This window comes from Peromyscus leucopus, chromosome 14 (genome assembly GCF_004664715.2).
Source record: "Peromyscus leucopus breed LL Stock chromosome 14, UCI_PerLeu_2.1, whole genome shotgun sequence".
Classification (NCBI taxonomy): Eukaryota; Metazoa; Chordata; class Mammalia; order Rodentia; family Cricetidae; genus Peromyscus; species Peromyscus leucopus.
Window position 1 is genome coordinate 88615481 of NC_051075.1, and position 17004 is coordinate 88632484.

The window sequence follows — 17004 nt, forward strand, 5'->3', positions numbered from 1 at the left end:
CCTCCAGAGTTGCTGCAACCGCAGACCTGCATCACTTTGCCCAGCTGAGCAATACATTTATTCAGTAGTCTGGAGATTTTAGATTTGTATGCCTAGGAATTGCTGCTTACATGTTTCCCTGGCTGGAGTGGAATGCCAACACACAGCCTGAGGCAGGAGAGTCCCGGTCCAAGGTCACCCGTTGCCTTGTGTGCTAACTAACCTAAAGCCATAAGCTCTTTAAAAAGAAAGCTTCCTGATTCCCGAGCTACTCTTTCTTGTCTGTTAGGAACTCCATCTTTGTATCCTCCCCAAATCCTTGTGCTGAAGATGGGCTTTGGAAAGCAGAGGGAGAAAAAGTATGCACCAATGTAAAGCCCCTGTGAATTCACGTACCCGCTTTATTTCCGGTTCAGTCTTGTGGATGAATTACATTTGGTTTGGTTTTGCTTGAAGCCTGAATAGACCTTTATGGCAGCGCATGTTTTTCTGTCTTTTGAAGCTGGGTATTACATAAAGTTTTTCTAATACTAACAAAGCAAAACACTAAGTGCTTTGTAAGTAGAAAAGCAATGAGTTTTCTGACATTTAAATCACAAGTTTATTATCCACCCAGTTTATAACAAAGAAGTTTCTTTTGAAGACTATAGGCATTTAAAACATACTGTATACCAAAACAAATTAATTATTAAAGTTCATCAAATATATTTCTATATTCAGACTTTTTTTAATCTCTTCAGTTTTAGAATTCTAACATTCATCACATCTTCCTTCAGGAACCGGCTTATTGTGGGGAAGGGCGTGAATGAGAACCAAGTATAACAGCACACACGTATGAGGCAGTCGCTGTGACGCCCACTGCTTTGTATGCTCTTCTGATTTATTAATAAACCTTTTTAAGAGATCAAGCTTACTAATTCCCAAGCTAGTCTTTCCTGCCTATTACAGACTCAATATGTTCATCCTCCCCAAATTCCTATACTGAAGACCTAACATGCAGTGGTGGTGAGACTTGGAGATGGGCCTTTGGAAGGCAATTAGGGGTATGTAATTAGGTCCCCAGAGTGGGACTCTCATCCTGAACTAGTGGCCGTCCGAGAGGAGACATGGTTTCTGCATGGCCCATCTCATTCATTGGTTCATGTGGGTCAAAACAATCGTTCTTGCTTTAATATATCCAATGGGCTTGGGGTGTACGTATTTGAGGGGCTTGGGCTGTCCCTAAGCAGTAGAATGCATGTTCAGCAGACAGGAAGCTGATTCAATCCCAGCACAAACAGGAAACTGAGGACTTAAATAGGATAGACACCAGCGCACAATTCATTTCACACTTCATTCTTCCTCTTCAACCCTTGGTCTCTTTCTGGAGGGTTCATCTCCTGAAGAAATATGAAAGATGGGTTATAAAATTCATATAAGACATTTCTGGCAGCCTTGTCCAAAGCAGTTCTGAACTGAAAGGAGAAATCTGCGCCAGAGACTTGTGTTCACCCAGCACCGTCTCTGAGCAGCTAGGTTCTTGGGACTTGCGTTTCTCTGGGTGGCCGTCATGGTAGAGGGACACTTTTCATTCAATATGGTATTTCTATCCCATTACTGGAGATACATTATTTTGTTTCAGTTCCTCTATAAAATTCAGTATTTTAAAGTCTGATTTTAAAGGCCGGAGAGACGGCTCTTGTAGAGAACTCAGGTTTGGTTCCCAGCACCCACATGGCAGCTCACAACCATCTGTAACTCCAGTGGAGGGTGGAGGGGTTCCAACACCGTCCTCTGGCCTCCACAGGCACTGTGTGCATGTGTTATACAGGCAAGTAAAACACTCATAAATTAAAAAATTTAAAGACTGAATTTTAAGAATGCTCAGGTATGTTTTACGTGGATTTGTTTAGAAAGGTCTACATATGTGCATGCACATTAAATATGAATTAACAAGTAGCCACTATTTAACATTAATGCAGCTGCCATGCTTATCCCCGCTTCTGGAACCTGGAGCAAGTGAGGTGACACTCAGAAGACACTGAATTAGTGTGTCCCAGGAGCGACAGCATAGGAGCCCTCCCGGAACTGTGACTCCGATGTCTCTGGGGAAATGAAAACTCGGTGGGAAGAACTACAGACTGAAGTAGCCCGTCCCCCGTCGCTGCTCCATCAGGCACCTGCTTATCCACACTGAGCATGTGCCATTCTCTCGAGGAGCCCTAACGCCTCAGACCCTCAGGCCCGGCACCCTGCCGTATACTCCACTCTGTGTGGCTGAAGTGCCTCGCCCTGGCCTGTGATTTTGCAAACTTCATCTGTCAGGAGTGTCCGTGACCTCCCAAGCCCCACCCCTGCCTGCCAGACAGCAGCCTCTGGCTCTCCTTGCATTTGTTTCCCTGAGTGTGAGTGAGCCGTGCAGCTGGGCTCCTGATCTGTGCGCGGGCTCTGGATCCAAGGTCCCCCTAGAACCGGATCAATGGAGCTCTCTCCCGTCACTCACGCGTTTCTTTGCTTTAAGTAATCTTCCGGCCTTATCTTCTTCAGCTCCTTCATCGTCATCGCCGTCTGAGGAGGACAGGGCTTGTTCCTCTGAAAGCAAAGGGATTTTTAGGGAGGGGTTGACCTCTGGAGGGACCCACCTTTGCCTGCCTGCAGCCATCCTGAGTTGTAACGACCGGGATTGCCTGCCTTCCTTGCTACCTTCCAGCACACTATAGGTGCATACAGCCGTTCAGATGGCTGTGGAGCCTTCCGTACAGAACCGGCACCATCAGTGCCAGGCATGTGATGACACCTTCAGTATTCATTCCTAGTTAGGTGCTTCCTGCTCTGAGTGGGAGGGGAGGGGAGGGGAGGGGAGGGGAGGGGAGGGGAGGGGAGGGGAGGGGAGGGGAGGGGAGGGAGGGGAGGGGAGGGGAGGGGAGGGGAGGGGTCTATATCCGACTTTTTAAGGATTCCCATGCACATGTGCAGGTAGGCTTAGAAGCTACTCCACGCATGCGCTGACTGCGTGACCATGCTGCGCGCTCACGCGTGGCGGCAGAAACCTGACAGTGTCCCCAATAAACTGCCTCCTGCAGTCCTCACTGGCTGGCTGGCCTCATTGCTCTCAGCAGGTTCTGCTAGGCTCTTCAAGCTGGATTTTCCCAGAACAGCCTTCAAAGAAGAAGACTTACTCCTGAGTTTTACTTTTGCTGAATACTGTCACTATACTTATAGCCCATACTATACTTTTCGAGAAATAAATAAGATATTGGCTTTTTTTTTTTTAAGTTTCAATAAATGTAACTTTCACATGAGCTGAATGACAGACAGCTTGAGATATTCTCAGGTTGAGCACTATTTGGTACCCCAAAGCCTTATAAGCACATTGTTGTGGGGTTTTCATTTGTTTGTTTTTGTTTTGTTTTTGAGACAGATCTCTGTTGGCTAGCCTGGAACTTGTCAAGTAGCAGCCCAAGCTGGCCTCCAACTCAAACTCTCCTGCCTCAGCCTCCAGAGTACTAATTCAAGCTTCTGCCACTTTGAACAGTTGTTCATATCTTTAAAGATAATGAGGTTTAAATACTTAGTTTTTATGTGCATTGGTATTCTGCCCGCATGCATATCTGTGTGAGGGCATCAGATCTTGGAGTTACAGACAGTTGTGAGCTGCTAGGTGGGTGGTGGGAATTGAAGCCAGGTCCCCTGGAAAAGCAGTCAGTGCTCTTAACTGCTAAGCCACCTCTCCAGCCCCCAAATACTGAGTTCTTAATTGTGCTAATACATACATTTCCCTCCACAGGTACACATACCATGTGTAAAACAGGTGTTGTGGTTTCTGGAGATGTCTTGTTTTCAGTTAACCTTTTCTATGGGTGAGTAGCCCTAACCAAAGCAAAACGGGAGGGGGGGGTGTTCCACAATCTTACGTAAATAACGTGAGCAAGAGGAAGATCCCACCAGAGCAAAACTAGGCCCTGCCTACTAAAATGAGATCTGACACAGACACTGACTTACCGTGGACTGCTCCCCGGTAATGGTTTTTAATGGTAACTAGTCCAGAGGCCTTGTCTTCCTCCTCTTCTCCTTCCTTCTCTTCCTCGTCATCACCGTCAGGCTGCTGGATGGTGGAACTTGGAGCTGGCTGGTTCTTCCTCTTCCGTCGAGTAGACACCCTTGAGCGTTCTTTTTTCTGTAAAAAAAAAAAAAAAAAAAAAAAAAAAAAATTTCAACTTAAAGAAATGAAGTACTTCCAGCAGGATGGGTAGCAATAACCTGTGGTGGAGACTGAAGCAGGAAGACATCTTAAACCTGGAGTCCAAGACAAGCCTATGTGTTGGAGCCCATCTAGGTTCCCTGGTAGCTTTGCCCATAAAGAGGATGACTGGACCACGGGCCTGAGTGCAGGTGTTTGTTAGGGTCTACACTTGACTGTATCTCCCAAGGGGGAGGTCTTTGCTCCTCCCCTGGGCATTGTCATAAAAAGCCCTTTGGAATAAAGTTCAAGGCTGGTGGGTTCAGACCCAGGCCCTCCCGAGGCTGTCCTGTGTTTTCTCTTTCCTCTCGTCGTCTAGGTCTCTCTTTCTATCTAATATTTCTCACTTCTCCCTACTAAAGTGGGTCACTAAAGTGGCGGCTGGTCCGCCACACCTATGCAATATGGTGGAAGTTTCTCCAGCAGAACAGGGGAGGAGGGAGAGGGAAAATGGAGCTCCTTCGTGCCCGTTCAAACCCGTTTTTAAAGCGGTTTGATGCCCTGTGTCTCCAGTGCGCAGCCTTCTGCCCTGCGTTGCTGGAGGCCCACACCGCAGATGGTCTGGTGGGGTAAAGGGCACATGAGTGAGAATGCAGGAGAGGCCCCTGGACCGTCCTGGTCAAAGCTAGCACAGGCACGCCCCTGCGAGCTGAGTGCATCCTCTGCTGATGCCACTCACAGCTCAGACGTGGCCAGCCTGAGAAACCCCCTCTGAAATGACCCTCTGCAGCTGTCAAAGCTGGCTGTGCACATCCCTGAGCTGCAGATCCTGACCTGCTGAGGCTCCACCAAGTTTCTAAGCTTCCCGGACATTCCTACTGCAGCCTTCAATGCAAATAATATAAATAATATAACATGATTATACACACACACACACACACACACACACACATATATTTTTGGGGGGGCGCGTTGAGACAGGGTTTTTCTGTGTAGGTTTGGTGCCTGTTCTGGATCTCTCTCTATAGACCAGGCTGGCCTCGAACTCACAATGCAAATCCTATTAACCCAGCTTCTGCCAACAGGCTGAGGAAACTGCCAATTTCTTAAACTGCCCAGCCAGCATGCCACACTTTGGAATGAGAAAAGCTGAGCCAGTGACAAGTTAGAAAGGTTCTTAAGGCCTTCCTATTTTCTTCTTTTTTCTCCCTGTGGTACCCAGAAATCAAACAAACCCAAGGCATTGCACATGCAAGGCAAAGCATTCTGCTTCTCAGCTGTACCCAAAGAACTTTTTAATTTTTTTTTAACTTCAGAAAAAAAACAGCTCTTCATGTACAAAAGGTCCCAACATAAAGCTTACCAGACATACCTGAATCAAATCTGTGCGTGGCCACTCAGGGTCACGACCAGCCATCGGTAAGATTCTAATCTGTGTCTTTGAATTTCTGCTCCCAGATGACAGGGTCATCTTTTTATATGTGGCACTGTCTGTACAGTGAGGTCTGCCAGGAAACGAACAGGAAATATCTGTCTCACTTTGATCGAGAACAACCAAACCGACCATGGGTATTGACCTCACACTTGGGCAGAGCGAGGAGGCAGGACCACAGTTCCCCTGTGTTCACCACTCAGGGAAAGGGAAGTGGACTGACCCAGAGTGCAAGGGGAGAGGCAGGTGGCCAGATCAAGTGCTTTTTACAAAGAATACGCCCAACTACAATCACAGACAAGAGTCATGAAATCTCAGATTCAGGAGGGTGGAGCATGCCCTAGCAGGAACATTCTGAGAACTAAAAGATGTTCCTGCCACCCAAGAAAAGTAGGAGGATGATTTTAAAAAGCAGGTAGCATGCTGGGCGGTGGTGGCACACGCCTTTAATCCCAGCACTCAGGAGGCAGAGCCAGGCGAATCTCTGTGAGTTCGAGGCCAGCCTGGTCTCCAAAGCGAGTTCCAGGAAAGGCGCAAAGCTACACAGAGAAACCCTGTCTCGAAAAACCAAAAAAAAAAAATAATAATAATAATAATAATAGTAATAATAAAAAAATAAAAAGTAGGTGGCCAAGTGTGCGATCCTGTCTCAAACAGAAAGTGAGCCACAATGGCATGAGGGGCCTCAAAAGCTCAGGACAAGACAAGAGTCTCAGCATGGAAGCCACCTGTAATCACATCACTCAGGCAAAGGCCAGGAGGACTGCAAGCTTGAGGTGAAGATGGATAGTGAGTGAGTTCAAAGCCAGCCTGGGTTACACAGCTGTACTGTCCCAAACAGTAAGTGCCTTCCTGAGTATAGCAAGACAGCTTGTAACTGGGTCCCAAAGACGGAAGAAAGGACCTAAGGAAAGAAATTGTGCCAAGCAGTCATATGCTACCCCAGGGCAGTGCTCGGAGCAAGGTTAGGAAGCAAAAACTAAGAACTGCACACGTTTCAGGACGCTTCTAGAAACGTTCATCAGTGGGAAGATTGAGCACTAACTGCAAGGTCTGTGTGCTATTTAACACAACACCCTGTGACATACATCTTATAGCCAAGGAAACGGCAAATTGGTGAGACCCTCAAGACTATATATATACCCTTGCAGTTGTTGCAGTCATTAAAAAAAAAAAACCAACACGTTTACCAATAATATACACCCCCATAGTCCCTTATTTTAAGTTTGTAATTGTTTTAATTTACAAAGTTGAGCAACCATGACCTGTGGTGATATTTTATTTGTGCTGAAATGTGGTGATATTTTATTGGTATCTTAATAAATAAAGTTTGCCTGGAGATCAGAGGACATAGATAACCAGCCATAAACAAAAATCAGGCTGTGGTAGCACATGACCTTAATCTGATCACATGGTAGGCAGAGTGTGTTCAAGGACAGAGCCAAGCGTGGTGACACTTGCCTTTAATCCCAGTACCAACCATAGAGACCTGGAGGTCTGTATAGATAGGCAGTGACGAGGAAGTGAGGTAGCTGGGCTAAAAGCCTACGAGAAGGCAGACCATCAAGGCAATAAAGGTGCAGGTTAGACGGGAAGATGTTCGATGTTCTCTTGGGAAGCTACAGCAGCGAGGTGAGCTAAGGTCAGCTGATGGCTATTCCTATTTCTCTGATCTCTACAGCTTTCACCCCTGTATTTGGCTCTGTGTTTCTTATTTAATAAGGCTGTTTAGAAATTCATCCACAATGACCACAGTCTGATTTTAAAATACTTCAGCATCTAAAAAGGAACCATGTGTCACTGCCATGGTAAATGCTGTACCTCTCAAGGAAAGCTGGATCCTAGTCACAGGTATGTCCTTAGGAGGACGGGCCATAGCACTAAAGCTGGCCCCGGGTCTTGAGCAGGCACAGGCTACAACTGCTTTGGTCACACCTGCCGTAAGCACACACCAGCACCACATTCTGACGACAGTTTAGCTTTCTTGGGTTAGTTTCACTAGCTGGTTAAGGACAGATCAAGCAGCAAGCTACAATGGCCAGTTTTTTGCAAGTGCCCTGGCCATTGAGAAGCCATGGACCCATCTCTTGTAAGTTTTTATAGCATGAGCTGGTTCCCCGAGAAACTTATAGTTAACTTTAAAAACTCATCTTGGAAGCAGACACGGTGGCCGGTGAGCTGCACTCTGGAGTGAGGTCAGTCAGAAGGGTCAGGCTCTCTGTGTCACGGCTCAGCTTTGCTCTTCCATGGCAGGTAGCAAGGCGCGTATAGAGAAAGTTACCTAAAGGTAAGTCTGGACTTGAAGATGGCTTGTCCCCGGAGACCAGTGTCCTCCCGTATGAACAGCTGGTTGAGGTTGTCTTGCAGTGGGGCTTTGTAGATATCAAACACTTCACTGCCTAAATACAGGGACATGCTGGAGAGGGGAGATAATTGGGGTATTAGGATGCTTAGTGATTAGCCCAGGATCCTGACCTCATATAGAATTAAAAAAAAAAAAAAAAAAAAAAGATGCTCTCAATAGCTTCCTTCCACACTGGGTGTGGATGTGTCTGCCTGTAACCCTGCAGGGGAGGTGGAGCATGAGGATCTGGGCCAGGATGGGCTGTGAAACCCTGGCTTTGGTTTGTTTGTTTGAGGCAAGGTCTCACTGTGTAGCCTTGGTTGGCCTGGAACTGGCTATGTAAGCCAGGCTGGCTACAAATTTACAGAGATCCGCCTGCCTCTGCCTCCCCAGTGCTGGATCAAAGGTGTGTGCCACCACACCAGGTGGGACCCTGTCTTTTTGTTGTTTAGTTTTTCAGGGTTTCACTGTGTAGCCCTGGAGGTCTTGAAATTCACTTTATAGACCAGGCTGGCCTCTAACTCACAGAGATCCACCTGCCTCTGCCTCCCAAGTGCTGCAATTAAAGACATGCGCCACCACCACCCAGCTGAGATCCTGTCTTAAAACAAAACTGAAATCAGGTCTCTTTGTGGTGGTTTGAATGAGCATGTCTCCCTCCCGCAATGTTCTGACGTTTGAATACTTCGTTTCCTGTTGTGGCTGCCTGGGTAGGTGTGGCCTTGCTAGAGGAAGTATGTCACTGGGGGTGGGTTCTGGGGTTTCAAAGCCCCAGACCCAGTTAGCCAGATGTCTGCTTCCTGCCTGGCTTGAGAGATGTGAGCTCTTAGCTGTTCGTACGACCATGCCTGCTTCCTGTTGCCAGTTTCCATGATGGACTCTTATGCCTTTGGGACTGTAAGTCCAAATGAACTCCTTCTTCTGTAAGTTGCCTTGGTCATGGTGTTTTATCAGAACAATAGAAAAGTAACTAATACGCACTTTAGAGCAAAAAGTGGTAAAACAGACTTTTCAGCTTGAAATAGAATTGTCTTACAATATCTCTCAATCTGTATCTTTTAATTAGCAAACTGAATTGAGTTCTCAAATAGTTTCAACTTAGGGGCTATAAGCTCAGTTGGTAGACCACTTGCCATGTGCCCATGAAGCACTGGGTTTGATCCCCAGCACTGCCAAAGAAGGTTATTTCAAATCACCCTGATGTTTCAAAGGGTAGGCTTTCAGCCAACAAGACAGATAAAAGGGATCTGATCGCACCGAGCCACATCCAAGCTCTCCCACTGGCCCAGCTGGAAGGCCTTAACTCTGCTTAGCTCTCTCAGGTTTCCGGGGGTAATGCCAGCAGCCCAGGTTTTCTCAGTAAAGTCCTCCACAGAAAATTCCAACTGATCCAGCCGCCCCCCCCCCCCCCCCCCCCCCCCCCCCCCGGTCAGGGGTTCCAACACTCACCTTCCATCAGACCACTTGACTATCCGAGCATTGCTCTCTTTAACTCTATATCCTTCTTCATCCCGGCGCACCCTCCAGCGGATAGTATTTTCCACCTGGTTCGAAAGAAAAGGTATCAGACAACCAATTTAAATAGCCATTTGTTTCTTGGTTCCTCAAATGATTCATAACCGTATGCCAAGAATGGGTGGGTGGTAAGAAAATGGCTGACTCAGCAGCCCCGCCACCGATTTGCAGCAGGTGTCTGGGCTTGTTGGTTAGGCTAACGAGGCCCAGGTCAGAGCGGTGGCAAGAGAGGTTAAACGGGATGCAGCCTGTAGCCACAGCTAAGAGCTCCTCAGGAAAGAAGAGGTTAGTCCATACACGGTAAGTGGCTGAAACTGACGCCTCAGCTGAGGGTGTAACATAGTGGCAGAGCACTTGCCTGGCACATATGAGGCCCCCCAGTTCTATTCCCAGCACTGTTTTACACACACACACACACACACACACACACACACTGTTGAAGGACTATGAGTGCAATGAAAACAAAACAAAACAAAACAAAACAAAAAAAAAAAACCTTTTTAAAATGTTTCTTAGGGAATATGGTCTACAGAATCAACTAAGCAGGCTTCCCAGGGTCTCAGACTGAAGTGACAGTTACAGTCCCTATACGGGTCTGAGATAGGTCTTCTGTATATGTTATGGTTCTGTAGCTTCGTGTTCCTGTGGGACTCCCAACAGTGGGAGTTGGTGTCTCTGACTCTTCTGCCTGCTCTTGGGACTCTTTTCCTCCTACTGGGTTGCCTCATCCAGCCTTGATATGAAGGTTTGTGCCTGGTCTTATTTTAACTTACTATGCCATGTTTGGTTGATATCCCTGGGAGGCCTGCTTTCTCTCTTGTTTTGGAAGGAAAATGGAGGAGGAGTGGATCTGGGGGAAAGGGGAAGGGGCCTGAGAGGATTGAAGGGAGGATAAAATAAAAGAAATCCCTCCTTTTCCAAAAAAAATAAGTGTCTCTTAGGGCCAGTGACATGGCTCACGACTGACTACCTGAGTTGAATCCCCAGGACCCACATAGTGTGAGGAGAAGACTTCTGCACATTGTTTTTTGACCCATGTGCACATGCATGTGCATGCTCTTGCACACACAAATAAATATAAATTTCTTAAAGAACAAGTGTCTAATGAGCCAGGCGGTGGTGGCGCACGCCTTTAATGCCAGCACTTGGGAGGTAGAGCCAGGCGGATCTCTGTGAGTTCAAGGCCAGCCTGGGCTACAGAGCAAGATCCAGGACAGGCACCAAAACTACACCGAGAAACCCTGTTTCAAAAAACCAAAACAAAACAAAAAAAAGAGGTGTCTAATGAGATAAGATCTAGACATGTCATTTTAAGTTGTTTTAAATACTAAATAACTAGGAGCTAGAGACATGGCTTAGCAGTTAAGAGTATTTGCTGTTTTTTCAGAGGACCCATGTTCAGTTCCCAGCACCATGCTGGGCAGCTCCCAACCCAGCTCATAACTCCAGCTCTAGGGAAACTGACACCCTCTTCTGAAGGTATCCACACACACATGGTGTACCTACACAGATAAACACACACACACACACACACACACACACACACACACACACACACAAACAATTAGCAGCAAATTAAAATCTGAGACCTATACTTAGTTCTGTTTGAGTCCAAATTAACTCATGAAATAGAAAACCCCAAGTCACAAAAGACTACTAAAAATGGACCATCCCACCCTTTGGAAAGGCACTATCCCTACATGAACAATGGTAGTACTTGTCATCCCAGGTATTCTCGAGAGAAGTCCCCTGATGGCAAGGTCTGCTTCTGTGCACAAAGTAAGTCTCCATGACCAGACATTTCTGTGGTGGGAGGCTGCTGGGAGGAAGTGTGGAGACAGGCCTGTACACCTTACAGCATTGTTGATCTGAGGGAAGCTAGTGATTTTCAACAGTTTCTCCCTTTAGTTCAGTTAAAACTTGAAATTGAGACTGGGTTAGTGGCCTTTAATCCCAGCACTCTGGAGGCAGAGATAGGCAGATCTCTGAGTTCAAGGCCAGACTGGTCTATACAGAGTGAGTTCCAGGATAACCAGGGCTGCACAAGAAACCCTGTCTCAAAGAAACGAAAAATAAAAACTGAAAACATTTGAAAGGTGTCAATTCTAGAGGAGAGAGAAAAGGTATGTGCTTACTCCCCTAAATATCCAGAAAGGCCATTTACTTCCATGTTCTAGAATTATTTGTTGAGTAAGCAGGAAACGTTAAGAAACATTCTCAAGCTCGGGTCTCATGTTATTATCCCTGTGTTTACTGTCTAAGGAAAAAACTCCAGGGGCTGGAGAGGCAACTCGTGGTTCAGAACACCTGTTGTTCTTTCAGGGGATCCAGGTTCCCAGCATTCACAGAGTGGTTCACAACCATCCATACCTTCCAGTTCCAGAGGATTCGGTGCCCTCTTCCAACCTCTGCAGGTACCAGGCACACACATGGTGTATCTACACATACATGCAGTCAAAACACTCACACACATGAATTAAGTAAATCTAAAAGAAAAAAAAAATGTGAGGAAGAACTTAACCTGTGGCCACAGCTACTCAGAAGGCTGAGGCGAGGGGCACTAGAAGAAAAAAGGGATAGGAAACTGGACAATACCTTCAATTTCAGCCTGGTTTTGTCTGCCTCATAAAGCACTTTCTCATCCTCAAGTTCATCTTCATACAGCTGAGGATCAAAAGGTCTAAAAATTGATGCCATATTAGTCATAATTAGTGACTGATTGACACTACAAACCAACCGCCTCTACCACATGCATCACAGCCAACAAGGAACTTCATGAGAACCTTCAGCAAGTATGCCAATGGCTACTTTCTTGAAACTTCTTTTTAAAACAAACTTCCTGAAATAAAATCCAAACAGGGCTCAAAATTTAAAACCCTCTTTGAGGAAACACATCTTAGAAAGCACAGATAATAATACCTGGCCCATCCATATTCAAAAAAACCAAGACCTCAGTGCTGTTTAAAGGGCTGTAAACCCAATGAACGGCTTCAAAAGTGTCCCTTGAGCCAGGCCTCGTGGTACACTCCTTTAATCCCAGCACTCGGGAAGCAGAGGCAGGAGGATCTCAAGGCCAGCTTGGTCTGTGTATGGAGTTCCAGGACAGCCAGGAAAAAAAGTCCCTTAGCTAAATTAGCCAATATCTTGGCATGGCATTTTTATATTTTTAAAGAATAAATAAATAAAAATTAACAAATTGAAACCTGGGACCTCTGTTTAGCTTAGGGACTAAAATTTTCCCCATGGAGTTTGTACCTGTATACTTTAGTTAAGAACAGCCAACACTTGGCTGTTTGAAACCTGGGACTTATGCAGGGACACTTGGCTCAATCTGGGAGGAGGGGACTGGTGGACTGAGTCTACCAGGTCGATCTCAGTCCTCCGGGGAGGCTTTGCTCTGGAGGAGGTGGGAATGGGGGGTGGGCTGGGGGGAAGGGAAGGGGGGCAGGAAGGGGGAGAACAAGGGAATCTGTGGCTGTTATGTAGAACTGAATAGTATTGTAAAATAATAATAATAATAATAAAAAGATCAGAATTAAAAAAAAAAAAAAGAACAGCCAACACTATTTTGTTGGCAAAGTCGCTGTCTGGTCCAGATTCAGTGTCGTTTACCCTGACCACCCATGATTTCTCTGGCATCTCTCTCTCTCTCTCATATTCCATATTTTCAGCTTTACATCAGTGACACGTCACATGCCATCTGTTCATATGCAGCGGAGTATCAATGGCTAGGAAGACGGCCAGCATCCTAATTCTCTACAGTAACTTAGCCTCCTCTTGTTTTCAGTCACATGAGAAGAAACCTTTCATCTTATGATTGGCCAACTCCTAACAGTTAATTAACGTTTTAAAGTTATTTTTTTTTCAATCCCTTGAACGTTTTATACAGTTCTCTTACTTGGGTTCTATCCTGAGGAATCTAGGTAGTTTAACAAAATACAATTCATTCCCTAAGTCAGAGTTGATGCTGGGAATTTCTATTTTTATTCTGGTTTCAGAAATACGCCGTTCCACATGCTGGTTCTGAGGCACTCTGCAGCCGCCCTAAGGGAGGGATCAGAATGGGAGAACGTGAAGAGACAGGAGAAACGTTCCGGCTCTGCGTCGGGCAGACACAGGTTTGAAAGGAAGTTAAGTCAGACACCACTTCAGGGGTAGTCAGCTATTCCTTCATCCAAGTCTCTCCCCCAAACCTCACCCCAACCCCACCCACAAAGAAAAAAATGCCATGGGGAATAAGATACATTATCCTGCATTACTAGAAAGATGAATTTCATTGGCATAGCTATTTTTCTATTTTGCATGGCATTCAAGGGGTATAAGGAATCCAATCCTTCACTGCTAAGGAACTACTAAAATCAGAAAAGATGATCAACATTGCCCATACAGCACAACACAGGTGTGGATAAGAAAGACCTTTTAAATCAAAGGCTCTCATGTCAAGAGTCTCTCAGTCCTGTGCCTATTGGCATGGACCTCATTCTAATGGTTCCTCCTGTGCCTTCTAATTATTTCCCCAGAGGCCCAGTTCAGCTAAGAATGTCACCACACGGTTAGTCCTCTGTGATTGCCCCCCTCAACATGAGAGACAAAGCTCGAATGAGCCTCTTCTGAACCTTTTCCTCCCAGCTTTCAACCCCGTCATCCGTGGTGTCTGGTGACTGTACTCACATCAGGCCGTCTTGGGACAGGTGTTCGCTGGTCCACATCGCTCTCTGAAGAAATGTCATCTATATCTCCAAACAGATCCATGTTCCCACTATACTCTTCAGTGTTGGGGGAATAGACATTATTAGTGGGTCTGACTCAAATTATTTTTAAAGTGTTTGTTTTTAATTGGGTGCATGGGGGGAGTGGATATATATGTATGAGTGCAGGTGCCCATGGAGGCCGAGAGTCAGAGCCCCTGGAGCTAGAGTTACAGAAGGTTGTGAGATGCCCAGCATGGGTGCTGGGAACTGAACCTGAGTCCTCTGCCAGAGCAGTGCCCCCCCACAGCCCCTAACTAAAGTCCTCTATGTAGTTCCTCAACACATTCCCAGTCTTCACAAACCGAATCTCCAGCTGGCTCCCCAAGCCTGGCCTTCAGCAGCGTCCCTAGAATGTCTTCAGAGAAGGAAGGCACGGAAGTCACCAGGGGAGCCACTTTGAGGACGGTCCCCAGAGAGCTGGGCATGGTGGTGATCACCTGTAATCCCAGCATTTAGGCCTAGCCTGGACTACATGAGACCCTGTCTCAAAAACAAAAAAAAAGATGGTTCCAGTAATTCCACGGATTATGACGCTTGCGCGTGGCCTCTCCATCACGTCACAGCTGAGCTGTGGGGTCAGTGAGCTACCGCCTCACTTCCGAAGTTGGACTGTGGATAATGCGGCGTTTTGTTTTTTTTTTTTTCTGCCTCGCTGTGTCACTCACTGTGAGGGAAGCAGCTACTTTGATGTGAAGATACCCACTGCCTATGGGGACGCCTACGCCTGTGGTGAGAAACAGGAGGTGCATGAGCTAGCTCCGAAACTGATCCTTCAGCTGCAGACGGGCCATCAGAGAGTGCAGCCCTGTGAGAGTACCTGAACCAGAACCTTGGAGCTAAGGCGTTTCTAGGTCTCCCCACCCCCACCCCCCTACCCCCGCAAGAATCCGAGTGAGAAACTGCTTTGTTGTTCTAAGCTGTTGTGCGCTGGGAAAATTGATCACACAGCCAGGATACCCAACAGTCACCCAAGAAGCACTTCCTCCCCTCGTCTATATTTTTCTCCCATTCTCTTTATTCTCCAGGGTCCTAAAGAGCCTCCTACAGTCTCAGGCTACTGAAAGTGGAAGCTTGGGTCCGCCACACCCACAGGATGCACCACAATGACCAGCTTTAAAGGGGTGATCAACTTGTCCAGTAAAGACATAACGGAGATGCAGGGGCCAACAGGCTGCCTGACTTCAAACCCTGTCCAGATAATGCTTTCCAAGTCGCAGCCTTTCCAGCGGTCCCTCTGCATGCCTTCATCCACTCTGGAAAGCAGTGCTATCGCCCGTGACTGGCAGAGGCTGTTTCACACTGACTACTTACCTGTGCGCAGGAAGACCAGCATCCTGAAACAGTAAAGTCTAACAGGACAGCTTGCCAATCAAGTAAAACCAGATCCTAGCCCTGAAACGTATCCTAGACTTTAAATACACCACCAAGTTTTTAGCACATTTATCTATGTGCGGCGGTCAGGGGATAATGGGAAGGAGTCAGTTCTCACAGGTTATCAGGTGTGGCAGCAAGCATCCTTATCCAGAGGCATCTCCGTGGCCCTACTAAAAGACCGAGAAGACCCAAATAACAAATACCTTGAGTAAAAGAAGACTACACCACAAAATGCAGCTATTCAAAATAACAGGGAGGGTCAGGCGCTGGTGGCGCACACCTTTAATCCCAGCACTCGGGAGGCAGAGCCAGGCGGATCGCTGTGAGTTCGAGGACAACCTGGGCTACCAAGTGAGTCCCAGGAAAGGCGCAAAGCTACACAGAGGAACCCCGTCTCGAAAAACCAAAGAAAGAAAGAAAGGAAGGCATGGTGGTGGCACACGCCAGTAATCCTAGCAATCAGGTGCTTAATACAAACAAGAACAACAAAAACACACACACGTAAGTTCAAGGACAGCCTGGGCCATACAGTAAAACACTGCCTAAATAAAAATTTAAAAAAAAAAAAATCTAATACACTTAAAGTTAAAATTAGGCAGCCAGGCAGTGGTGACACACACCTTTAATCCCAGCACTCCTGAACTCTGGAGGCAGAGACAGGTGGATCTCTATATTTGAGGCCCACCTGATCTACAGAGTGAATTCCAGGACAGCTGAGGCTACCCAGAGAAGCCCTGTCTCAAAGGAAAAAGAAAAAGTTAGGCTTAAAGTTTTTTTTGCTAGGTTATTAAAATATATATATATATATATATATATATATATATAATTACATGTTATATAATATATTGTATGTAATTATATATATAATTAGATAACTAAAGCCGGATAGTGGTGGCACAAGCCTTTAATCCCAGCTCTCAGGAGGCAGAGGCAGGTGGATTTCTGTGAGTTTGAGGCCAGCCTGGTCTACAAAGTGAGTTCCAGAACAGCCACAGTAGTTACACAGAGAAACCCTGTCTGGAGAAACTTTAAAAATAAAAAATAAATAAAAATAAATAAATATAATAATAATAATAATACATAGAACAACTTTCAACTCCAGACCGGAGAAAACACAGGGAAGAGGTAGAATTATTAGATTTTAAATATTTAGCCAGGTATGGTGGCGCACACCTGTAACCCCAGCACTTAGGAGACAGAGGCGGCAGGATTACTCTGAGTAAGAAGCCATCCTGGGCTACAGAATAAGACTTTGTATTAAAATACAAAAACAAAATACCCTCCCCCCAAAACGAACAAAGCAACTTAAAATACCTCAGGGCAGGGCCCTGAGTGTAAGAACAGACGTTTTAAAAGATCCCTCATACCCGAGGAGAGCAGCTGTCCACTGGCCTGGTGACTCTGGGGTACAATGAGGTTGGTTCTCCGGGTCACACTCCCGGAGACTCTG

At 46.3% G+C, this 17004-nt stretch overlaps 1 protein-coding gene across 1 annotated transcript; it reads right to left on the bottom strand.

Moving 5' to 3' along the window:
• Nucleotides 1-1127: 1127 nt before the first annotated feature.
• Nucleotides 1128-14573, bottom strand: LOC114690325 (RNA polymerase-associated protein LEO1-like). The gene is made up of 10 exons (XM_028865062.2): nucleotides 14483-14573; nucleotides 14101-14195; nucleotides 13328-13473; nucleotides 12025-12109; nucleotides 9364-9458; nucleotides 7852-7986; nucleotides 5511-5643; nucleotides 3961-4135; nucleotides 2462-2550; nucleotides 1128-1358 (listed from the first exon to the last, which is right to left on the bottom strand). The coding sequence occupies exons 2-10, from the start codon at nucleotides 14179-14181 to the stop codon at nucleotides 1305-1307; spliced, it is 993 nt and encodes a 330-aa protein (XP_028720895.1). The 5' UTR covers nucleotides 14182-14195; nucleotides 14483-14573; the 3' UTR covers nucleotides 1128-1304.
• Nucleotides 14574-17004: the final 2431 nt, after the last annotated feature.